Source organism: Saccostrea echinata, unplaced genomic scaffold (assembly GCF_033153115.1).
Source record: "Saccostrea echinata isolate AGI-Se365-2 ecotype Australia unplaced genomic scaffold, CSIRO_AGI_Sech_v1 ptg000045l, whole genome shotgun sequence".
Classification (NCBI taxonomy): domain Eukaryota; kingdom Metazoa; phylum Mollusca; class Bivalvia; order Ostreida; family Ostreidae; genus Saccostrea; species Saccostrea echinata.
The window spans coordinates 1,126,574-1,153,089 of NW_026889794.1; the positions used below are offsets into that span (position 1 = coordinate 1,126,574).

At 34.3% G+C, this 26,516-nt stretch overlaps 1 protein-coding gene across 2 annotated transcripts in view; it reads left to right on the forward strand.

The window, feature by feature from the left end:
* Nucleotides 1–2,405: 2,405 nt before the first annotated feature.
* LOC133201735 (organic cation transporter protein-like) overlaps nucleotides 2,406–26,516 on the forward strand; it is a 30,278-nt gene continuing 6,167 nt past the window's right edge. For both annotated transcript variants that reach the window (XM_061337525.1, XM_061337526.1), the window contains exons 1-8: nucleotides 2,406–2,549; nucleotides 17,778–18,009; nucleotides 20,207–20,310; nucleotides 20,484–20,638; nucleotides 20,822–20,990; nucleotides 21,514–21,726; nucleotides 21,867–22,093; nucleotides 24,010–24,194. In XM_061337525.1, the coding sequence (XP_061193509.1) occupies nucleotides 2,407–2,549; nucleotides 17,778–18,009; nucleotides 20,207–20,310; nucleotides 20,484–20,638; nucleotides 20,822–20,990; nucleotides 21,514–21,726; nucleotides 21,867–22,093; nucleotides 24,010–24,194 (1,428 nt within the window). In that variant the 5' untranslated portion in view covers nucleotide 2,406. The remainder of the gene's footprint in view (nucleotides 2,550–17,777; nucleotides 18,010–20,206; nucleotides 20,311–20,483; nucleotides 20,639–20,821; nucleotides 20,991–21,513; nucleotides 21,727–21,866; nucleotides 22,094–24,009; nucleotides 24,195–26,516) is intronic.

A 26,516-nucleotide genomic window follows, 5' to 3' on the forward strand; every position in this document is an offset into this window, starting at 1 on the left:
CAATGCCTAGATATCAAACATATGAACCTAATCCTCGAACGTGTTCAACGTGTGCAAGTGTGCTTCGCTCTGATTGACTGATATACAAATCTCAATAACTTCCTTGATTTTTGACAAAAGATTTCGAAATGTAAAATATAAGCATATATTACATGTATAAGGTTCTCCAACATATTATATAGGCAATTTCTTGAAAACACGTGCATGCAGGTGTGCTGCAATCTGATTGACTGAAACTTTAAATGGCAACAACTCCCTTGGTCTTCATCAAAACAGGATGAAATTTATAATATAGATACGCACAATGGGCTCCTACATTATGCATGCGCACGTGCTGAATTCTGATTGGTTAATGCTTAAATGGTTATATCTCTATTATTTTTCAATGAAATTCTCTGATATTTGACACAAATGTATATACTGTGAGACACTACAAGAAAATTTATGTGAAGAATGTAGAAAACAAGTGCAAGCACAAGCGATGAAATTTGATTGGCTAATACCCATATGGCTATATCGGACTAGTCTTCCAACAAAATACCCTTAAAATAAAGTGTCCATCTATATTGAAAAAAGTATTGCCTAATGTAATGAAGCTTGTAGGGAATGGGACATCATAACGGATTGGGGAGTCGTTTTGGGAACATCTGTAACGGTTCCCGTTATAATTATCACTAGTTTTAATTGTATTTTGGAGTAATCTAGATTTAATTCCGCAATCCAACTTATAAACCCATACCTCCTTTTCCAAGGAGGAAATTCTTCAAAATCATACGTCAGTTTAAAATATTTTTAATATACTGCCAACAGTGCAAATGAATTTGAATTGCCATATCTATACTGGATTCCTAAATTTCATAAAAATCCTTACAAACAAAGATACAGAGCTGGTTCCAGTAAATGTTCTACCAGCCTCTTTCTTTACCCCTCACTAAAATATTAACAGCAGTGAAGGAGAAACTTCAGGGGCACTGTACAACAATATATTCGAGAAGTGGTGTAAATCAGTTGTGGATACTTAAAAACTCCAAATAACTTTTAGAAAATTTAAAAAACATTTTTTTTTACCAAAACCAATAACATCTAAACGTACGATATTTCAACACTTTATACAACCATTCCCCACGATAAATTAAAGTCCAGGATTTTAGACATCATAGACAGCTGCTTTATTAATAAAAATGGAACTCGCAAATTACTTACTATTATCGAAACAATGACCTTTTCAGCAAATACAATCTATCATTAAGACGAATGCTGACTGACTTTTATCAAACAAATTTTTAGGCCTTTATTTAAACACTGAATTATCTACGGAATATTTCTTTTGCCCGATCGTGACAATGAGCACGCGGCGATGTGACGGTCGACAGGGGATCCCCACTCCTTCAAGGCACCTGATTCAACCTCTGATGTTTTAGAGGTCCGTGTTTGCTCTGCTCCAAATTTGTATTATTTTAATGGACATTTGAGATTGATTACTGTTCGTTATTTTCATATTTTATTCCAATTTTCCTAAGGCGAGCATACTGACCCTGGCCTCTTGACTTATAACACATTCCCTCAAAACAAATAAATGAGAAAAAATATTTTAATGAAGTCAAGTCTACGAGGGGTCATTATTCTACAGGGGTCATTTTTCTTCCCGTAGGTAATGCAGATTTTAAGGGTGATGCCACTTTTTCTTCTAGCAAAAGGATGCCGTTGAAAAAAGACCCCCGTCCCTTTTGGGGGGGGGGGGGCATAGTCTGAATGCAGAGAACTTTGTTTATACATTTGCTTCAGCATTGTCTTGCAGCAGCAAATAAAAAAAATTTTGTGTAATCGTTTAATTCTGTGAAGTTGGGACAACATTGCCTTTTCAGATGCGCGTTTTGTTAGCATAACCATTCAGCGGTATAAACGATTGTCTCTCACTGATTACTATATTATTAATACTTTACTTGTAGATGTATCACAAGCTATCTCTCGTTCATATCTTTCATACTTGAGATTGCATTCAAGATTTAGTTCTGATAATCTTTCAATTATTTTTTTTATGCTATGATTTCTTTATAAGTTTCGATAACAGTTTATTATTTGTATGTCGCTTGCTTTATTTTTTTCATATCTGCCGTATTACTCGTGCGGGAACTCTCTTTCAGAGTTGTTGGGTGGCAAAATATTTCACCTTATCTTTGCGAATCTGTGTTATTTATTCAATCATATCAAATGGTGCATTTCTAAACGCAAGACAAATATATATTATTCAACATGCTCAGTAATGCACTTTTAAGAAAAAATTAACCTTCAAGAAAATATATGTCTTGTGTGCGGCTACTAATGATTAAGGTTGCATTGACTGGTATAAAAATTATTGCATGACACAAGCTGCATTACTGCACGGTCGTATGAGACAGAATAAAGATGCACTTTGACGAACTTCTCGGGGTCCTCGGGGAATTTGGTTCCTACCAGAAATATGTCTATTTCCTTGTGTGCCTCACTTCAATTATTGCCGCTTTTCATATGGTCAATTCTGTGTTTATTCTGGGAACTCCAAAACATAGGTAAAATGTTTCTGGTATTTGTTTTCATTATTTCGCTTTCTCTTCAGGTATATTATTTATATTTAAACATAACTTCTAACTTTTTTCACATATATCTGAGTAGTTATTCCTTTCATATGACAATTTTTAAGTTAATTAGTACGATGGCTGGTGTAGGACATGGTATGAAAAATATTTTTTAATTATATATATGTATTTAAGAAATAATGTATCATTTTTAAACATCTATCGGGATATAAATACGGGTTGGTCACGAGATCAAATTCCATAAAGCCGGAAGGGCTTTACATTAAATTTGATCTCGTACCAAACCGTATTTATATCCCGATAGATGTTTAAAAATGATACATTATTACTTATATTTACATTTATGACTTATTCATATATTATATTTTCCTTATTATGATCTTTAACGCCTGAATTGTTTTATTTTTCAAACTCAACGGCACTATTTGATTCATTGATTGCGCGTCGGACCTTTATGACGTCACTGATAAATTACATCGAACGTTTAAGACGCGGGGAACCCGTGTTTATAAACGTAATTTGGTCTGTTCTCGCTAAGATTTCGTGCAGATGACATTTTATAATAGACATTAATTACATATTGCTGTATACAGCATATAAATTATGAGCTTATACTGCAGTTATTATGCTTATTACGCTATATTAATACACTAAGAGCTTTAACTAAACACCTCAGGTTTTCACATATAATGGTAGAAAAGTAAACATCACTTTATAAAATGTTTTAGTTTTTTTAGTCCCTATCAGTGAAACCAGAGGGGATTATAGGTTTCTTCTGCGTCTGTCCGTACATCTGTCTGCCTGTCCCTCTAGCTGTCCGTCTGTCTGTCCCTCTGTGTGTCTGTCAGTCTGTCCCACTTGGTTTTTCGCACGTTTTTCCTGTACGCTTGTAGATATTGAGCTGATTTTTGGTATGTCAGTGTATCTTGATGAATACAGATCAAACTGTCATTCCGCTTCATTGATTTTTGAGGCCTTTTCAATTTATAAGGGTTTTATAAAGAGCTATAATTTGAAATAAAACTGCATTTCTTGTTATTAATAGCATAATGATAGACAATTTGACAATTTGACTGTAGTAAAACACGCAAAATTGAACGAAGACAGTTTTGATCTTAATCTATTATTTAATTGAGATACACGTTATGTACTAAAATATTGTGGCTACGAATTAAGTTTAAACTCTTGGCCCCAATTAGTAAATTTCTCATACTTTAAATAAAAAATATTCTGTACAATCTCATTTGCAGATGCATTATTACCTCTGTATGCTCCGATTCCATCTTTCCACATGACTTTTTAAGCTATCAGTAAAAGTCAGGTGACGTTGTCATGGACGATGAAAAACGATCCGATTGATAAAAATTTGTTTTCCCAGAATTGTAAATTACACTTTTTGCATGCTTTGCAAGGCACTTGATTTCGTCAAATCTTCTTCAAACATATTTTTGATAATTCTTTCGATTAGTTATATAATCGTTTGAAACAAACTATGTAATTTTAACTCAATATGTTATATATAATATACTTTTAATTTTTAATACTTATTATAACAGTAGAAGAAATCTCTCGCAACCTAGATCAAAACCAGCAGGTAGGCTTCCTGATACTAGATTTTAGCAAGGCAGTGCCTCATAAGACTTCTTCTAAAGCTTTACCATTATGGCATCAGTGGTAACATCAGCAGTTGTCAACAGAGGGTATTTGTAGACGGTGAGGAATCTTCTTCAGTCCATGTGAAGTTTGGAGTCCCTCAGAATTCTTGAAAGAAGATTTAAAAAAAAAAAAAAAAAGGAGGGGTGTAATTTTTGGTCCATAATTGCTTGTTGAATTTATTGTCAAATAACAAATATTATTATTTTAATGCATAACGTTTTTAAAAAAAATTAGATGCCAAAGTGACAACATTTGAAAATAATCGAATTGTGCAATTTTTTTTCAGTATTTGGGTTGAAACTTTCCAAACCCATACCCGATCAACTATGTCAAAAACCCATCTGTTTTCCTGTCATTTTTGGAATAGATAACCCAATGTTATGAAAAAAATGTTGCATGTAATTACGATATAAATTTTACACATTACACATTTTTGGAAAATTCTGCATATGACGTTGGAATTACGTCACACTATGAGCACTACTTTTACCGTTATCATAATTTGATTGCACATGGTATACGTGCATCATTATCACTAGTAGGAAATCTCATGATTCTTAATGTGTTTTAAATGGATTATATGAAGCTAACGGTACCTACAACAGGCGGTAACTACATTATGATTATATTATATTAAAAGTTTTGACCTGTATAGAACGGGGTAAAATAAGCTGAAGTGCAATTGGTAAAGGGCCTTTAGTTTGAAAAGGGTCAAATATCATTGGATGCCACATGCAAGTTATACATTGAAGCAAGTCCATAACGTCATTCATACTCTCTGGAACCGGAAACAATCAAATAGCTTTCATTAAATTAAAAGCCATGAAGCCATTTTGTATTATGACACATTAAATAGTATATGGGGTCACGACCCGCAAGGTCATCCCCTCCATACCCCTGAAACTAGAAATGATCACAATATGACCTGCATCAAAAGTGTGTCAATGATAATCTGACATTTCATTCATGACCCCTTAGGGTCAGCACACCCTCCTAGAATTAGAAATGAAAATCATTGAGAGACCTGCCATAAAACTTTGTGTACATGAACATTTTTGTATATTCACAATTTGTTTATGTCAAAACAAGGTATTGGTATGTATACATGAACGACCCGGGGGCTGGAAAGGGGGAAAAGGGGAAGGAGTTATGTCTGCATGGTCTTAAATGTTGAAAACTTCTACAGTTTGTGAATATTAACCCCATTTCCCACTTGTCATCTTCATTTACTGACTTTACAACATGTATGTTTATTAATTCAGATTATAGACTTTTTGGTCATATGCCTAGCTCTCTCTTGAATCAGGAATGGTGATATAAATATTTTTAGAATAGTTAGGGGTTAAACAGGTAGTGTACTAATCTCTTAAAATTGATTAAGCTCTGTAGCTGGATTAGATATACCAGTATATCTTGATTTTGCTTTTTAAAACACCTTGATTAAGATATTTAATCATACTTTTTTCAAAAATGTGAAGTTTTATTGACATGGACAAAAGTCACATTGCATTGACATGATATAGATTCTAAGTATTCAGCTTTGAGATGTTCTGAAAAGAATAAAGAAAAAAATGCTTTTTAATAATGTGTCTCCCTCCGAGCATTTGCGATCACAAGTTTATTATGTTTTGCATAAGGTTATATACCTGGGGTAATCTCTCTCTCTCTCTCTCTCTCTCTCTCTCTCTGACATCTACTTTGGCCAAAAATTGAAATGGAATTATAAGTTGTTGTTTTTTAATTGATTGACTTTTACACTAATTAACTCATACTGCAGATAGAATAATATCTCTCCCAGAAATGTATACAGTACCAACCAGACCCAACCTGACACAAAGCAGTCCCAGAGCAGTCCCGGGGACTGCTTTCTGGGACTGCTAAAGCAGTCCCAGGGCAGTCCCACAGCGGTCCCAGAGCAGTCCCAGCAGTCCCAGCGGTCCCAGAAAGCAGTCCCAGCAGTCCCAGCGGTCCCAGAAAGCAGTCCCAGCAGTCCCAGTGGACGGGTTTAATTAATTTAATGGGCGGAGCTTACTCAGAAATGAGATTACCAATAAACAATGTAACTATAAAAGGCAGTTGAAATTGATGATCCATTTCTTTCTGAGCAGTATCAATTCTCATGCGACAGTCATTTTTAACTGTTAAGAAAATCACACTACGCGTATAGAAACAAATAATAAATATTGAACAAAGAAGACGTTCACACCTATCAATAACATGAATATTTAAACACAGTTTTGTGGTATATTAATATTTCACCAAAATAAATCAATTTCTAAATTACTGTGATTGATATTGGTTTCGATATTTATTTATTTTTTAATTTTTTTTTATAGATAATTAAGCTTGAGTTATTTATTTTCTATCAAAACTAGCTTTAAATAGGCCTTATAATTATAGAGCAAGGCCGATTTCCATATTATACTCTGAATGCAGTTTTCTTAAGTATACTGGAGCATTTGAAAAATTCTTTGAGTATTATATTTCAGTCATGATTATTTTCACTGACTTGCCAATTTAATTATCGTTAAATTATCTATGTAACAGAAAACAATAATACTTTTATTATATAAACGTTTGAGCGTACATCTGTAAATCACGCGAATGGAACCTTCAGATTATGTTCAAAATTAATTAATCCCGAAATAAATTTATACACATTTATTGAAACGAAGATTTTTTGCAGTACATAGATTGAAATTAGTGTCATTGTTGACCAGCATGTTCAGTGATGTGTAACACTGATACCCAAATAACATGCATTGACTTTCTGCTAATCATGCCCGAAGGCGATTGAAACTTCAGGTGTTGACACCATTTTATACATTTTTATTGCTTTTTATTAATCGGCCAGGAAAACACAAACAAAAATAAGAAATAAGTCACAATTCCCAATATTTTAAAATGTTTATAAATTTACTCTTTTAATTAATTGTTTATAAATCAAAAACAAATTCATAAATAAATCCCCCAATAATTGTTCACAAATATAATGTTTTAAATGACTGAAGAATGGTAGAATAATTTTATTTCATGGTCATTTAATAAATTAGTAGGTTTTATTTGAGGGCGGTAAAATAGCATGGAATGCTCTTTTTTTAGCATGCATATGGTTATAGCTTTTTCAATTTAAAAAAAAAAATCCAGTACAGTACGTCCCTCTGAATGTCTTATTGTAATGACAAGTTTGTTTGTTTTTTTTTTTTTTTTTTTTGTTTGTTTTTAAATAGTGCTAATGCAAACTTTGAGTACATTCCGTAACTTGACAGCATTAATTAATTAAATAGGCCTCGATATTTTTTTTTCAAACACCTGTATTAAAGTTTTGATTAGCATTAATTAATTAAATAGGCCTAGATATATTTTTTTTCAAACACCTGTATTAAAGTTTAATTTAAAGGATAAAAGTCATCTCCTGACTTCCCTTTTAACTACTTTCATTTTTTAAAATTAATTCAGACTACAATTGTGTAAATTTACAGCCCCTGAAGACATTTAGTAATTACATGTATATCTATCTCTAAGTATTAAAATGTTGTAAAAAAAATCCTTGGTTTTTTTTTTAATTCTTTATCTTAAACACCTCTCTGCTGAAAGTAAACAAAACAACAACAGGGAGCCTGCAAATTCAGAATACACAAGGGGCGGAGCTATCATGTCACTCAGAACCTTTTTCATGCATGAGTGAACAAAGCAGTCCCAGAAAGCAGTCCCAGGGACTGCTGGGACTGCTGGGTCTGCTTTCTAGAGCAGTCCCAGAGCAGTCCCAAAGCAGTCCCAGAGCAGTCCCACAGCGGTCCCAGAGCAGTCCCAAAGCAGTCCCGGGGACTGCTTTCTGGGACTGCTTAGTTGTCAGGTCGGGTCTGATTGGTATCATACATATGCCTGTACAAAATTGAACCATTCAGGATTGATTCATCATCGTCATAGTTAAAATAACAAGAAACACAAGTGTGATGAGATATTTAGAAATAAAAAATATTTTTATTCGTCATGGAAAACATTTCTTATCGAAAACAATTTTTTTTTTTACAATTTGATCTTCTCAAGAACCGGTGGGCAATTTTAAACTGCCTCGAAGTATCCTTGGACAAAGGGGAGTTAAATTTGATAAGTTTGTTCAAATTAAGGGTCAAGAACTCATTCAAGGGGGGAGCAAGGGAAGATAAGAATAGGTGAAAATTTAATGGCACATTTCAGAAATCTTCTCAAGAACAACTTGGCCAGAAAAGTTTTAACTTGTGAAATTTTATTACATAGTGTAGATCCAAGTTTGTCCAAATCATGACCTTCAGTTGTAGGGTGGGGTCACAATAGGGGATCAAAGTTTTACATTGGAATATACATTTTTAGGGAACAAATCTTCAAAAATCTTCTCAAGGACCACTGGGCATTTAAAGTTGAACGTTATGTGAAAGTTCATTACATAGTGTAGAATTAAATTTATTCTCTCAAACTCTACTCCTTTTACAGTTTTGATCCGATTTCATTAAAACTTGGAACACAAGTAAACTATACTAAGGTACATAATTCTCTATATCGTTCTTTGATTTCAATGAACAGTGTTGCCATGGTTACTAAAAAAAGATAATTTTGTGAGATTCATTCAATCGCTATTCCTCCTTCAGTTCTGGTTCAGTTTCAATAAAACTCACAGTTAGTCTATAATAACTTACATAATTAAGTGTTTATTGTTTTTGATTTCGACGAACAATGTTGGCATGGTTACTAAGTAGAAATTTCTATGAAATTTAATCAAAATACTACTCATCCAACAGTTTTGGTCCGATTTCAATAAGACTTGGTACACAAGTACATCATAAGATACATACATACATTAGATACATAATTTTTTTATCGGTTTTTTATTTCAATGAACAGTATTGTTATGATAAATTAAAATGACAAGGTGAAGAAAGACAGCGGTCGATCATTTTGATTTTTTTTTTTTGAAACGGCCTATTTGGTGTAGAAGTAGAATATACTAAGGTAGACAATTCTTTACAACAGTTTTTGATTTTGACAAAGGGTAATCCCATGGTTGATAAAAAGGCCAGTTTTGGTCTGGTTTTATTGGTGTTCAAGAAGACTTCATTAAGATAAGATAATCTTATATATCGGTTTTTTATTTTTAAAAAATGTGTTGCCATGGTTGCTTAAAATAGAATTATAAAAATATTCTTTCAAAACACTTATCACTAATTACATCTCTATTATTAGTACACACCAGTAGGGTAGGGATGGGATGATTCAAAATCTTCTATATCGATACGTTAATTTGTGTCATGATATGATATACATGAGATATTATGAATTGGTTATATATAGGTCTGAAAAGTTTCCAATATTTTCATATTTCTACATATACGTATCTATATATACATATTGTAATCACACAGAATCAATATATTGATATAGTAGAGCTACAGTCTCTTCAGAGACTTTTGTTTAATAATATTTCAAGTGTTCTGTTGGGCAGATATTGTTTGGTGGGGTTATATAATCCATCTCATTTAAAAAAAAAATTCAAAGAGTTTTAAAATGGTTCAGATTCCAACCCTAAAAGCAAATATATTCTTGTTGCATGACACAACACACTGAGCACCAGATTTTGGAACTTCACCAATGAAAATTCTGAAACTTATTGCACATCTACAGGATACCAGCAATCAACTTCCAAAAGATGATTTTGCTACAGCTTAAAATGAAAGAGGGGTTCTGGCAACCAGATTTTTTATTGGTAGAAAAAACATCGTTTTTCGACCCCCATTTGACCCCTTGGGTAAAAATGAAAATTCCGAAACCTTACTGCACATCTACAGGACACAAGCAATCATCTTTCAAAAGATAATTTGGCTATTGCGTAAAATGTAACAGGAGTTCAGGGAACCAGGGTATTCATGGTAAAACAAACATCATTTTTCAACCCCATTTAACCTCTAGGGTTAAATTGAAAATTCCGAAACTTTCCAAAACCGCATTACACATCTCTAGGAACACCACCATTCATCTTCCCAAAAATTTGATTTGAATATTGCTTAAAATGTAAGAGGAGTTCTCGGAATCGGGGGGGGGGGGGGGGGTTGTAGAAAAACATCATTTTCGACCCCCATTTGCCCCATAGGGTGAAAATGAAAATTCCGACGCCTTATATCACATTTACAGGACAATAGCAAACATCTTATAAAATATAATTTGGCTACTGCTTAAAATGTAAGAGGAATTCTGAGAACCAGGGTTTTTTTGTAGGAAAAAACGTCGTTTATCAACCCGCATTTGACCCCTAAGGTGAAAATCAAAATCCGAAACCTTGTTGCACATCCACAGGACACCACCAATCATCTTTCAAAAGATGATTTGGCTACTGCGTAAAATGTAAGAGGAGTTCTGGGAACCATGGCTTTTTTGTATTAAAAACAAACCTTCATTTTACGACCCCAATTTGACCCCAAAGGTGAAAATGAAAATTCCGAAACTGTATTGCACATCCACATTACACCACCAATCATCTTCCAAAAGATGATAAGGCTACTGCGTAAAATGTAAGGGAAGTTCTGAGAACCAGGGCTTTTTTGTATTAAAAAACGTAATTTTTTTACCCCAAGGGTGAAAATGAAAATTCCGAAACCTTATTGCACATCTACAGGACACCACCAATCATCTTCCAAAAGATGAATAGACTACTGTGTAAAATGTTAGGGGAGTTCTGGGAACCAGGGCTTTTTGTATTTTAAAACGTCATTTCTCGACCCCCATTGACACCCAGAATGAAAATGAAAATTCTGAAACCTTATTGCAAATGCACAGGACACCACCAATCATCTTCCAAAAGATGATTGGACTACTGCGTAAAATGTTAGGGAAGTTCTGGGAACCAGGGTTTTCTTGGTAGAAAAAACGTCATTTTCAATCCCCATTTGACCCCCAAGGTGAAAATGAAAATTCCGAAGCCTTATTGCACATTAATAGGACACCACCAATAATCTTCTAGAAGATGATTAGACTACTGCATGCGTAAAATGTAAGAGGAGTTCTGGGAACCAGGCTTTTGTAGAAAATTTATTCATAACAAAAATAACGAGAAACACACTAGAGGTGTGTTGAAATATTTAGAAACACAGAGTTTCATTTCTCATGTGAAATATTCTTTTTGTGTAAAACAATTGTTCAAATGAAGGGTCAAACTTTCTTTTAAGGGGAGATAAGAATGAGTGAAACTTTAATGGTATTTCAAAAGTCTTCTCAAGAACCACTACGCCAGAAAAGATTAAAATTACGTGAAACTTCGTTACTTATTTTACATTCAATTTTGTCTAAATCATGACCTTCAGGGATAAGTTGGGGCCACAATAGGGGAAGTTTTGTCAACAAGGGAATGTACAGTAAAACACACTTATAACTAAGTGCCTGGGACGGACGATTTTGCTTCGTTATAAGTGTAATTAAAGTCATTAGGAATGAAAATTGCTCCGCTGTAAGCGTCAATTCATTATAAGCTTGTTCAATATAAGCATGCTTTATAAGAAAAAAATTTTCTTCTCAAAAACCACTGAGCAAGAAAAGATGAAACTTATGTGAAAGTTTCATTATATAAAGTAGTCTAACCTAAGGACAAGGTATGGAAACAGCCGAATTTGGCCCTTATTCGATTAAAAAAAAATCAAACCTTAGTCAAAATTGTGATAGTTTGCAGTAAGAACTTTAAATGTTGCTTGTTTTAAAACCAGCAATAATTTTGATTCAAAGAGTATAGGGAGGCCACAAGAGGGTGCCAAAGTTGGACATTTTTTTCAAATTTCCACAATTCTGATGGACTTTTGTCAAATTTGAGATTACTTTTCACTTTGGGAAACACGTGTACAGAGATTTTTATACACAAGAAGCCTCTGTTACTAGTGCATGAAATATATAAATTTGGTAGATAGGCAAGCTTGTGCTCTGTGTATTCTGAAACGAGATGTGCTATAAAATTGATGAAAATTTGCATAAAAATGAGAAAATTTGGAAATTGGTATATTTTGCGAACTACCTGTGACCTTAGTGTACCCCTTAACGTAAAATCAATACTCATTTTGTAAGAGGGATGACAACAGGTTAATACTGATAAAGTATTGCATCGCTCCTGGAGACACCACAAATCAGAGGCCAAAAGGGGTCTTAGCCTATCTTGTCCTTTGTTCTTTCAAAATCTACTCCTCCTATAGATTTAATGCGACAAGTAGACTATACTAGTCTACATACTGATTTGGTCAGTTTTCGTCTTCAATCAAATTTTGTCCAAGCCGTAACTTGACAACCCTTTATGGAGGAGGGTTTAAGGCCACCAAACGTTTTTGACCTTAGCTTTTTGATAAGGTCTTGGTCAATCTTTACATCAAAATATAGTCCAGGCTATAACCTTAGAACCCTTTGACAATAGGATTTCAAACTTGTAACATAGAAAGAAGACATTTACAAAAGATGCACTGCATCGAAATTTTGACTTTGACTCCTTTCTTCATTCAAGGTCAAATTGAGAAAAAAAAATTCCAAACCATAACTTAAGAACCCTTTGACATTAAAACTTCAATCTTGGAACATGGAGAGGTGGTATGGAGAAAGGGTGCATGCCAACATTTTTTTTTTACCTTGACTCATTTATAAAGGCACGGTCAATCTCCTAAATGAAAATATAATTCAGGGCATAACCTAAGAACCCTTTGACATTACGATATCAAATTTGGAACATGGATAGAAGACATTGACATACTATTTCTTGCATCAAATTCTTTTTTACCTTGACTCTTTCCCCATTCAAGGTCAAATTAAGAAAAAAGAAACCCAGTCCATATCTCACGAAATCTTTGACATTAAGACTTTAAACGTCATTGTTCGCCCCCCCCCACCCCATTTGAGACCCCTAGGGTGAAAATGACAATTTAAAACCTTTTTGCACATCCACAGGACACCATCAATCATCTTCCAGAAGATGATTGGGTTACTGTGTAAAATTTAAGAGGAGTTATGGGAACCACGGTCTTTTTGTAAACTAAACGTAATTGTTTGCCCCCCCCCCCCCTCCCAATTTGACCCCTAGGGTGAAAATGAAAATTCCGAAACTTTATTGCACATTTACAGGACACTACCAATCATCTTCCAAAAGATGATTAGGCTACTGCATAAAATGAACGAGGGGTTCTGGGAACCAGGGTCTTTTTGTAATAAAAAAAAAAAAGTCATTTTCGACTCCCATTTGACCCACAGGGTGAAAATAAAAATTCCGAAACCTTATTTCACATCTATAGGACACCACCTATCATATTCCAAAAGATTAATTGAATTCTGCTTAAAATTTACGAGAACTTAGCTAAAGAAGAAAGTGTGACATACGGACGAAAGTACGTCTGTATTTCTGTCTGTCTGTAACACTTTCGATATCGCGCGATATCTCGAGAAGCCTTTCGAGCTTTTGCAAGGAAATTTTACATAACAACTCCCTGCGGCCTAACGAAGACCCCTATTGATTTGAGGTCAAAACGTCAGAGGTCAAGGTCGTAGATTCATACATTCTTTCTTTGTGTGAAACTTTCGTTTCCGGGCGATATCTGAAGAAGTTTTTGAGCTTTTGCAATGAAAGTTTATACCATAACTCCCTATGGCCCCGCCCACCCCTCTCAAAGTGTACCGCCCGTTTTTTTCTATTTTGGTCATTTTTGTTTTCAAAAGTCAATTTGTTGGCATCGAGCATGCTCAATTTTTAGAGTTACTCCTTGTCTGAATCAAAAGTCGCGTGGCACTATTTTCAGCACAGGGGCATGTGGAGTGTTATTACATATAATACAGGTTGTCGGCGGACTTTATATTCTACTTATATCAATTAAAAATGTTTAGTAAAGGCTAAATTAGACACCATGTGTTGTGTAATATATGGAGATAACGAACAATATTCAAGCTCAAAAGTCCATTAAACATTACAAAATAGGAGCAGAGCAAACACAGACATCCAAAACATCAGAAGTGGGATCAGGTGCCATGGAGGAGTGAGCATCCCCTGTCGACCGGTCACACCCGTTGTGTGCTCCTTGTCATGATCGGGAAATAACGGAAAAATCCGTCGACAAATCTGTGTGTAAATAATGGCCTAACAATAAGTATGAAAAACATCAGTCAGCGTCAGCATTTGACTCAATGATAAATTGTATTTGCTGACAAGGTCATTGTATCGACCATAGAACTTACGAAATGATGACTTTAAACGAGACTGCTGATATTCTTGTTTCATCAACTTGTTTGTCAATAATTTACCTCGTTATAGATGTGTAAAATTTTGACAATATCGAAACTTGCATATACACATGTATATGTAACTTGTTGTTTGCATTTAATTTGTATCAATGTCAAGCGCCTTGTTGGTCTCGCTTTGGATGCGTGAGGCCCCGGGCTCAAATCCCGGACGATCCCCATTTTTTTTATTTAAGAAGTGATAGTATTCAACATATGAAATGAAGAAGTTATGACGTCTGGCGTGTACAAACCTTCTCATTAAATCAATATTACAGTGTGATAAATATTTCATATAAAAATAATCTTCTGTACACATTTTAAAGAATAAGCAATCTAATCTCTATATTCATATTGGCATTTTTTATTTGCTTCAGTATATACATTTAATAACTCTGCAAATCAAGGGGGAGTGTACGACCCCCCACCCCCTAGATCTGTGCATGCTCTGCTTTTTTTTTTCTTTAAGCAAGGAACACATATTCTCTGAATTAGCTTGTTTTATTATTTTTACATATATCATTCAGAATACATGCTCTGATCATAATGGTGTATTTAATGTCGACTATACAAACATATATTTACATAATTTAGATGATTTTGCACTCTGCCTTTTGAAGTAATATATCCACGATTAAAAGTGCCGGGCAAATTTTTCGTTTTCTTTGGAACACCTACGAGATTTTTACCTTGTAACTTTATACTTACGTCTAATCAAGTATCTCTAAATTTTAAAATGTAAACTGCAGTATAGCTGAAAGCAGACTGAATGGTTCACTGTCATCGAGATGTACCATATAATCTTTAAAATTTGAAAGTTTGTTTTATGAAACAAAAGATCCTTGTGTTCCATCTCCGAGGATTTTGAATGTTCCAACCCTGAACCTTATGAATTATTACTTAAAAACAAGTCATATGTAATTGATTGTTACTGGTTCAGTGATGTAATCTTTCCAGACACACACGTCTATAATATTATTATTGTAAATATGTATTTGGCTAAGGAGGACAATGTAACACTGTCAAAAATGAATAATCAACCAGCTTCATCCCAACGAATTTATTTAAATTGAATTAAACTGACGGTTTCATCTTTGTAATGAAAACACCCTAAACTACAAGAAAAGTCCGATACGCAGTAAGGTCTTCAATATGATTTCTTCAAGTTTTCTTTTTCAGAATTTACAGAATTCAAAATTTCTGATTTAGTTTGGTCTCTGTCCCAGGAATAAACAATATAATCTGGACCTTTGTCGGTATTGTAATTGTGTGTCACTGCGTGTTAATAATATATTATTATTTCACCCAAGCCTCTCTCTGTTGATTGATTGATTGTATGTTGTTTTACGTCCCATTCGAGAATTTTTCACCCATATAGACAAGTCACCATTACCGGTGAAGGGCTTCAAATTTTGACCTTTACTCGGCACTCAGGGCCATTGAGCAGTGAGGAATCTTTATCGTTCCAACGTCTGTCGTGACACTGGCCTCGGTTTTTAAGGTCTCATCCGAAGGACCCGCAACTTTCACTTCAAAGTGCCGAGCGCATGGCGAAGTAACAGTTGCAACCCATTTTTTATCGACTTAGGTCAGTCGCTGCCAAGATTTGAACTCACGACCTACCGAGCACGGAGCGAGCGCTCTGCGGACTGAGCTACCGTGAGGGTTCTCTCTGTTGAATCATGCACAATGAACAGCTAGACTAATGAGACTAATGGATGAAATGTGCAATTGACAAAAGGATGTGCATTGAACTTAAAATTGATTAGAGCAAAGCAAAGGACCATTTCTCTTACAGTCTCGCCTGGAGCAAGACATTTTGCTTTTCTTTCTTCTGGATATGTCATTTACACACGACATCAAAAGATAACAACACTTAGATCTATATTAGACGCAAAAAGGGATTGGAATTGCAGTTAAAAATTGACAAGATTGCAAATCTAGTAACCAACAATGTTAATGCTGTTTTCTTACAAAATAGCCTTAACCCCTTAATATAATGCACACGTGTGGATTGAATTTTTGCACTGTCTTCGCATGTTCGACATTTGAAAGTAAATATCTCTTCATTACACTTGAAGCAAATAAATTTTTTTTTTTTTTTTTTTTTTTTTTTTTTTGAAAGGCCAAATAATTTGAAATGAATAATTATACCTGCACTTTCTAAAGAATTTTCGGGTATTTTGTTGTAAGCCTGGTCCGTCCGTCCGCCTGTCACACTTTTTTCTTCCTCAAACTCCTTTTTTTATTTTAAGCAGTAACCAATTAATCTTTTGGAATATGATATGTGGTGTCCTTTAGATGTGCAATAAAGTTTTGGAATTTTAAATATTACCCTAAGGGCAAAACGCGGGCCAAAAAATGACGTTTTTATTCAAACGTCTGGTTGACTGATCTCCTTTTACGCAGTAGACTAATCATCTTTTAAAATTTTAAATATTACCCTAAGGGCAAAACGCGGGCCAAAAAATGACGTTTTTTATACAAACACCTGGTTCCCTGATCTCCTCGTACATTTTACGCAGTAGCCTATTCATCTTTTGAAAGATGTGTGGTGGTGTCCTGTAGATGAGCAATAAGGTTTGGAGTTTTCATTTTCAACCTGGGGGTCAAATGGGGGTCGAAAAATGACTTTTTTTATATACAAAAAGAGCCCTGGTTCCCAGAACACCCCTTACATTAAATCTATATATATATATATATATATATATATATATATATATATATATATATATATATATATATATATATATATATATATATATATATATATATATATATATATATATACATACTTTCCGTGATTAAACTATTATACACGCACGAGTATATTGTTGTTACCCCGGACAGACGGATGGCAGACAGGCCCAAATTAATACCCCCCACTTTCAGTGAAAGCGGGGGACAAAAATGCAGATTACAAGGGAAAGGAAAAATAGTCGTGGTACATAAATATTTACAACTAAGGTGATTGTAAAATCTGACTTAAATTATGCCATAATTTTTTCCCCACGAATGTGATGTTGAACGAGAATATTTTGTTTCATTTATTGATCTATGATCTTGAAACATGTTTCATATCTTCGGGCATCTACGTTTTCAAATTATAGCAGATGTATCGACCATTACAGATGAAGCATTTTAACATTTTAACTGTTTAAAGTGTATAGAAGAAAAACGGCGGTAAAATTTCCTTAATTAATTTAACATGATGTTTAACATGGCCAGATGATGATGTTGCAACTTTATCACTATATTGATCGAACACTTCTCAAACCTTTACAGATGCAAGTTGCCGAATTATCCAAACGACACTTACCTTAGCCAGGGTCCAGCACATGACGATTTGATAAAAGCATACATACCTACAGAGCTCAATGCAGACAATGATGTGGTGAACAAGAAATGCAAGATTTTATCCATCCCTGTTATAGACAATGTGACTACCGGCATCGAACAGAGTTGCAGTTCTTGGGTTTACGACAAAACAGTTTATGACAGCACGTTTCCGTCCGAGGTACATATTTTACTTTACTTATTTTATATAACTTATGCCATCCATATAATGCTCACTTTGCAATACAATAGATCACTGGAATTAGTTTCTAATATTTACATTTCCAAATATTTTTCCTTAAGATTCTTTGCAAATTAGAAGGCTGTTCATTTTCTCATGAACTACCATGGATGGGCATGAATATCTCCATTGTTACGTCATAATACCGTACTTGACGTCAAAACTGTAGTGCAAACTGTTTTGCTTTATAAATGACAGTTGAATGGCATAATCTGTGGTAACTCATCAGAAAATAATGTAAAAATTAAGAAATGAATTTCATTTTTGAAGATTCATGAGGTACATGAACTACAACGCTTCACGCCGACATATTTATCATGAATCGCTAACGCGGTTTTTCCGGTGACCAAGTAAATATTATGCTATAAACCGACGAAAACCACATGTCGCTATTGAATCGTAAACACGTATTATTTTGCTTCCTGTCAGTTTGTCTCTACATAGTCAATACCCAACTGTTTTCGCATAGTGGTCTAAGGATTTATATAGCGTAAGCATACTATTTTTCTGAAGAAAATCCGACAGCGCCCACGCCGGGGATCGAACTCACGATCCCAAGATTATCAGTCTGACGCGCTACCGATTACGCTACAGACGCCGTTATCTATAACACTGTATTATAATATATATAAACTTAGTTTTAAAGATTTTACACTAAAAGAAAAAAAAATAAAAAAAATAATTTTTATAAAATAGTATCTTGCAATTTTTTACCCTTCACACAACTAAATTTCTCAACTATCTGTACATGGAACATTCAAAATATTAAAGACAAAAGATTATGACGTACATGTAGCACAACGTGACGTCATAATAGGGGTGTACTAACATGAATGTAAGAGGTGATGAAACACTGGAAAGGGAGAAAATATTGTCGTTTTTATACAACAGTCAGCATAATAATAACAATAGTGTTGTACTTTGCATGCACTTTGCCTAAATAGTAGTCAGGGTTTGACACATAGTGTACTCGCCTCCGGCTCGTGCACCATGTGTCAAACCCTGACTACTATTTAGGCATAGTGCATGCAAAGTACAACACTATTATATAAATAGACCGTCATGCTTTGCGACTCATTCAATTGATTGGAGAATGGGTTTGACGAAAACATCGTCAAGTGTTGAAAAGTGCCTTCCATAAGGTAGTGTACCCGACCTGTTGAAGTAAAGAACAATAACTTATTACCGGAAGTTGTTTACAGCAGGTGCGAGAAAACTAATTTTTTAAGTATGTCAATTTCTAGCGTTTCCAAAGTACTCCTTCACTGTCAGCGGTGATTTGTGTTTCAATAATGCAGCAAATATGGTAAAATAAATTTTCACGCAGTTACCAACATTCTACAATACTCTATTAGCGAAATTTTGAATAAAATTCGAAAGCGAAATCTACCCCCCCCTTCTTAATTTTATCCAGATTAAACTTTTGTACTTGTTCGTTCTTCTTCGTGCTTAGTATTATAAAGAATACGATATAAAGAATACTGCATTTAATTGTAGAAATATATACAATTATAGAAGAAGCAAAACAAAGCACACACAAAAATATGACATATTTTCTTCTCCGTAACAATTGTCAAAGAGAGTTAAAAAAAATCTTGAATATAGTCCGTTTCACATTCATTTTGACCTTGTTACCCCAGGTAGAGTGAAGACAATCTCCATGTTTTGATGAACCCTTTTGTGTACACAACAATACAAGAAACCCTTTTGTATGTATAGAAAACAATGCCAGAATTGAAGCAGTCTATATGTCATTTCTATAAACGATAACTCATACATTAGGAATTTGTTGATCTTTTTTCACGTTTTATTTGATAATTCACCCGTGAAAATAGGTTAATGAATCGTCTTTATAATCGCTTTCTTGAAGTGAATAATTTTAGTAGCATTAAAACCGTGCTGATACAAATCTTTTTGTATCAACTTACTTCTTTTACAGGGTATATCACTACAATATATCGAATGAAAAACGTGTGGATAATTATTATTTGTATATCCTTTTGTTTGGTATTTTACTGGCTTTTTGTATAAATAGTACTAATATTTATAGTTTCTAGATTACCTTTTATATTTTGACTCACAATGAGGATTTTCTTCTCAGTTTATCGTTGTAATTGAATGCTACTTTTGTTACCAGCAAGATTTGATTTGTGACAAGCAACTCTGGGCATCCAACGCCAAAATGATTTTCTATGCTGGTGTGTTTTTCGGTTCTCTGTGTCTAGGGGCACTTGCGGACAAGTACGTTATATGCTCACTTCCGTTTTTTTTAAATAAAATGAGCTCACCACGTAACATAAATACTTTCTTAGAGTGCTGATATAAACGCTAAACGTGTTTTAGCTTTTTATTTAAAAAAAAAAAAAAAGATCCTCTCAAGAAGTGATTTTTTAAAATTTTTTAACATTTACTAGGATTGGAAGAAAGAAGACATTGATTTTATCCATTCTTGTACTGCTGGCGTCCAGTCTAGCCGTGTCGTGGGCGGCAGACTTCTATCTGTTCTGTGTTTTACGATTCATTGTTGGATTTTTCCTCGCAGGGGCTTTTATGTCGTCCTTTGTTTTAGGTGAGTTTTTTTTTAAATTATTTTATTTATTAGAATATGATTTAAGAAATACGTTTATTCAATATACCAAGACAAATTTATGTTTTGCTTCTGAGAAAAAATAATTTGGTAGCAATTTCAATCGTAGTGGATGACAATACCACTAGTTACTGACCATTTTCAAATTGTCTTTCTGCAATACAGGCATTGAGATCGTTGGTCCTTCAAAGCGGCTATGGGCTGGGGTTGTCATGGATTATTTCTTTGCTATAGGACTGGTTATTCTATGTCTTATAGGCTATCTTATTAGGGACTGGAAGTACAATCAGATAGCAGTGTCAGTTCCCTCTGCACTCCTGTTGAGTTATTGGTGGTGAGTGGGCGTGAATTCTGTTGAAATAAGTCATATACTACATATTTAATTTTCGAATTACGATGTGTTGGTAACTGTGTCTTACATGTAAACTAATACATAGCTTGGCTAGGTGCATGTCTTAAACTGAATCATCTGTTCCATGCATGCTAACAGTTAATTTCACATTCCGCGATTAACTCCTTGTAAAATGCATGTTTTAAAATGTCAGTGAAGTGCTGTTGCCATATAACCTTATCCCATAGTAGATCATCTCAAGGACGATGATCGGTTTGAATTTTACTGGGAGGACTACATACATGTATATAGCATTTAATATACTTCGTAACAGACTTTTATAATTTTCTGTTTTGGTAAGGATACCAATTATTACATTTTGATGAATCGCTAGTAACAATGTTGTAAATATTACTGAAAGAGGGAATATTCCATCCATGGTGGAATTTTTACTATAATAGAGAACCACTCCAGTATGCCTGTGCACGCATGAAAAAACATTTTTTTTTTTGACATTCCATCCAAGGTTACTGCCAGAATCCCCGCGATGGTTGATTAACCGTGGAAAATACGAGGAGGCCAAAGTCATTATTCGCAAATTAGCCAAAGGAAATAAAGTACAAGTTACAGAGAAGCAGCTGGATTCCTTAGAATGCGACGAAACAGCGACAGGCCAGTTATGGCACTTGTTTACATCGAGGGTTTTGTTTGTCCGAACTATAATAATTTTCTTGAATTGGTAATTATATTACTATTTGAAAAATCTCATCGTCAATGCTTTTCGACTTTCAGTAAGAAAATAAACTTCAAATCAAATTTAAATTGGCGTGCACATTTCTTGTCCCATTGCACTAACTCCTAATTCTTAATTGTCTTTAGGTGTGTTGCAAGTATGGTGTACTACGGACTGTCCCTAAATTCCGGGAACCTGGCTGGCGACTTCTATTTGAATTTTTTCCTGGCAGCTCTGGTAGAATTCTCGGCCTTTACTCTTTGTTTAGTGTTATTGGATCGTATTGGAAGAAAGAAACTGCATTGCGCGGGTATGGTGCTTGGAGGACTCGCTTGTATTTCAACCGTTTTTACAATTTTGTACATTAGGAAAAGTAAGTTTACCCTCATAATCTTTTGTAGTTATTGATATATTACATTTTATTGCAAACTGATTATTTCCACATACCTGTGCTAGTGTGTTGTTAAGTATACTTTAAAAAACTTCTTAAATTTGTTCAAATTTGAACATAGGAAGGTAAGGTCTTAAATGGGTACAAGGTCGCCTCGCATAAGTACCTGTTATATTACACTATACTAGTATACAAATTACTTCACATAAAATGTGAAGATATGGAACAATAATCATGCTCCAAAGTCCAATTAAACAATACAAATTGTGAGCAGAGCAACACAGATATCTGAAAACGGAGATGGTACAAGACCTTGGAGGAGTGAGCATCCCCTGTCAACCTGTCACACCAGTGTCATGATAGAGGAAGAGGGGAAGTAGACAATTCAATGTGAAAATAATGGCCTAACAAATTGTATGAAAGACGTCAGTCAACATTCGATCTAACGTTATTGTATTTGCAAACATGCAATGTCATTGTGTTGACCATAGAATGTACGAAATGTTTGCTTTAAACGAGATTGTTGATATCTTTGTATCTTCAACTTATTTTTCAGTACCCTGTTTCGTTTTAGACATTTCTTGGAGACATTAAACCCATATGCAGATGATACTCGTATATTGATACATAAATAAGGGAAGATGACGATTATAGAAAAGTTGAAGTCATCACGTTTATCAGAATGTTTAGTTGTTAGTTTACCATCAATGTCTTTCTCTAGTAATACATCCAAATATGAAACAAGATGTGTCAGACGCTTTTGTATCTTTTTCTTCGACTTAAGTGGGCTATATCGGATCAACGAGGGAATGAAAATAAATATTATTAATTGATAAAACGTTGTCGATATATCTAAATGTCGAATGGAAGGCCACGGCAAGAGACTTTTTCTTTCCTTTAGAAGTTTTTGAATAAATTCTGCTTCATAAGAATACAAAACATGTCTGCTATTAACGAGCTACAATTAGTACCCATGGGAGCTCCAACAGATTGTTTGAAGACCAAGTTTGCATATATATATATATATATATATATATATATATATATATATATATATATATATATATATATATATATATATATGATTTTTATGTTTGCCCGGTCATAACAAGGAGCACACGACGGGTGTGACTGGTCGACATGGTATGCTGCTCCTCCTTGGCACCTGATCCCACCTCTGATGTTTCAGAAATCCGTGTTTGCTCTGGTCCAAAGGACAAGATACGCTAAGACCCCTTTTTGGCCCCTGGTTTGGGGTGTTTTTAGAATGATGCAACAGTTTATCAATAAAAACCTGTTGTCACCCCTGCTACAAAATGAGTATTGTTTCTAACTTATGGGATACAAAGAGGTCACAGGAAGGTCAGAAAATATGTCAATTTCCAAATTTTCTCATTTTTATGCAAATTTTGTTTCAGAAAAAATAGAGCACAAGTTTGCCTACATGTATCTACCAAATTTATATATTTCATACACTTACATGTACATGTATATCAGATGCATCTTTTGTATAAAAATCTCAGATAGGCAAGCTTGTGCTCTATGTTTCCCGAAGTGAAAAGTATCACAAATTTGACAAAATTCCACAGAAATTGAGGAAATTCGGGAAAATGTCGTACTTTTGCACCACCTTGTACCCTACGTGTTAGCTTTGAATCAAAATTAGTGCTTGTTTTAAATCAAGCATCATCTTAAGTTCTTAACTACAAACTATCACAATTTTAACTGTGTTCTGATTTTTACATTAAATAAGGGGCCAGATTCGGTCATTACCATACCTTGTCCTTTGCATTGTTTCGATGGACTTTTGAGCTTGGTTATCCTCATATTTCATTCTAATACGTCCTTATGCCTACATGTATTTCATCTGAGATTGCTTGATATTTAACCGATTTCAGGTCATCAGATGTATACGACAGTGATTCTGGCAATGATCGGTAAGATCGGGGCCGCTGCAGCGTATGCCGTCATTTACATCTGGTCAGCGGAACTCTATCCCACCGTAGTCCGTAACGTCGCCATGGGCGCCAGCTCGTCCTGTGCGCGTATTGGAGGGATGGTGTCCCCCTATGTAGCAGATCTCGTAAGTCTTATAATCGATTACAGATGAGACATAAATGAAAGTGAAGATTGTAATCTTTGCTGTTTAACAGATCAAGTCCAAGAAAGATGAAAGAAATATACACAGAGTTAATATTTTGAAAACTTCCTATTTCAATTGGAAAATTTAACAATTATGTCTCATTTTTATATGGGATACATTTTGATAAAGGAATGTGACAATAAGTTGTTAATATACTGTTCAAAAAAAGAAACGCATATTAGCAATAATATTCCGAGTAATATAAAATAGATTTGTCATACAATTTTTATTAGATGGATACGATTGTTTCGAGTAATCTAAATTATACAATTATTGACTTTTGATGAGGTCTACTCTTGACTGTGCGGACCTGGGGCCCGTTTCATCAAAAGTCGTAAATTTAAGACTTAACTAAGGTGTACTTCCGGGGTTTACGCCATAATTTAGTCGGGCGTAATTTGCGTTTCAGGAAGTGGCGTAAGTCTAGTCGTAAACGATACGCTTAGTCTCTCGACCAAGTCCTTGACAACGCTGCATTGCACATGCGCAAAAAGCTTAAAACATACGGATTGTGTACAATGTATGTAGAACAACACACAAATATACATTGACTTAAATAAAATTTACATGAATTTTTACGGACCTTGTAGGAAACATGCATCTTAAGGATAAATAACACAAGCAAACTTTTTTCTGTCAAAATTCAGATATCTTTGCTAAATTAGGTGTCTCTCTTACCTCAGAAGTGATATTTGTTTAGTAATACTGCTTAATGTTTGACCAAGCCACATAAGGTGAAAAGTGCAGAACTGCAACTTTACAATTCAATATATTTTTTGAAAAGTTTTAAATATGTATGAAGTTTTCTTGCTGCAAAGTTTCTAGGAACATTTTCAAGAGTGTATTTGCACATTTTACACAATCAAATTTTTTTTATTACATTTTCATTGAAAGAAATATTGAAAAAATACCAGTGAAACTCTTCTGTGTGTGAGATATGAAAATTTGCGGTATGTATCCTTAAATCTATTTATTATAAAATATTAACTACTAACAACATACCAGCTGATTAAACTCCAAAATCAAAAGTATGAGAAAAGAAATAAATGATGTTGTAAATGAATGGAAAGAAAATATTTATTTTGGAATTTTACATTACTAGTATCCCCTCTTGATTTTAATTCAGAGAGAGAGAGAGAGAGAGTATAGAGAGAATACGTTTCAATTTTATGTACTTGTATACAGGAACTGGGCATATGATGTACTTCTAGATTATTGCGAATCGGTAAAATGATATTAATACAAATATTGACTGGGGTTGAGGGCAACATTGATTATGTTAGCCTCCAAGGGATGAAATATCGCACGACGCGTCATCATGAAAAAAAAGAGATAATTTTTTTTTTCCATTTCTTCTATGACATGCCCTTGTACAACATTCCGCTTGTTCCTTAAAATTGTAGCATTTATTTTTAAAATGTGGATTCTTTTTATCATCGATATTCATTTTTAAATTTTCATAGATTTATCATTCATTGTTTAAACATTAATATATATTGTCATGCATGGACGTAATAATTGTAAAATTACAGTCATTACCTAGTCAAGTTTCCCTGACCGATGATTCTCAGAAGCTTTCGAGTGACTTTGTTGCCCCTAGTCCCTAAGGTAAAACCGTCTTTAATTTTTTGTATTTAATATCAGGATATATTAACTTTCAAGTATACAAGTGTTTACGAAATCAACTGGAATCTTTTTCGTCTTTTGAACGTTAACAACTTTTCCTGGACGTGATTTTTTTTCAAAGGGGTAGAGGGGGGCAGGGTCATCAGTAAACGATGATGACAAGCTAAAAATCGTTATATTCTTTCCGAAACCTGAAAATCTTATTTCAAGGGGGGGGGGGGGGGGGGGGGTCCTTCCCTTCAATTCTTAAACTTCGTTAATATGGTTCTTCCTAACAACCTACTAAGTTAACTCCTTTACAGGAGTCCAAGGTCATTTTCATTTTTTACTTACTTTACTCTAGATTCGTACATAAATAACTCCGCAAATTGCGGCGAAGGGAAGTGGACCTCTTCCCTGACCCCCATCTTCCTCCACGCATGTGGACGTGGAGTAAATAAGAAATGGAGTTTTCGAGCATGATAATTTTTTTTAAAAAGCCTACTTGGTTTTACGATGAGTTAAAAATTTAGTTTTTTAAATATAGATATTTACCGAAGCTAAAGAAGATACATGTAACTGTGCTTTTGTGGAAAAATAACATTTTTTTTCGAAAAAATAAATATGTTTGGAAAATTTTTTTTAATAGACATTTTA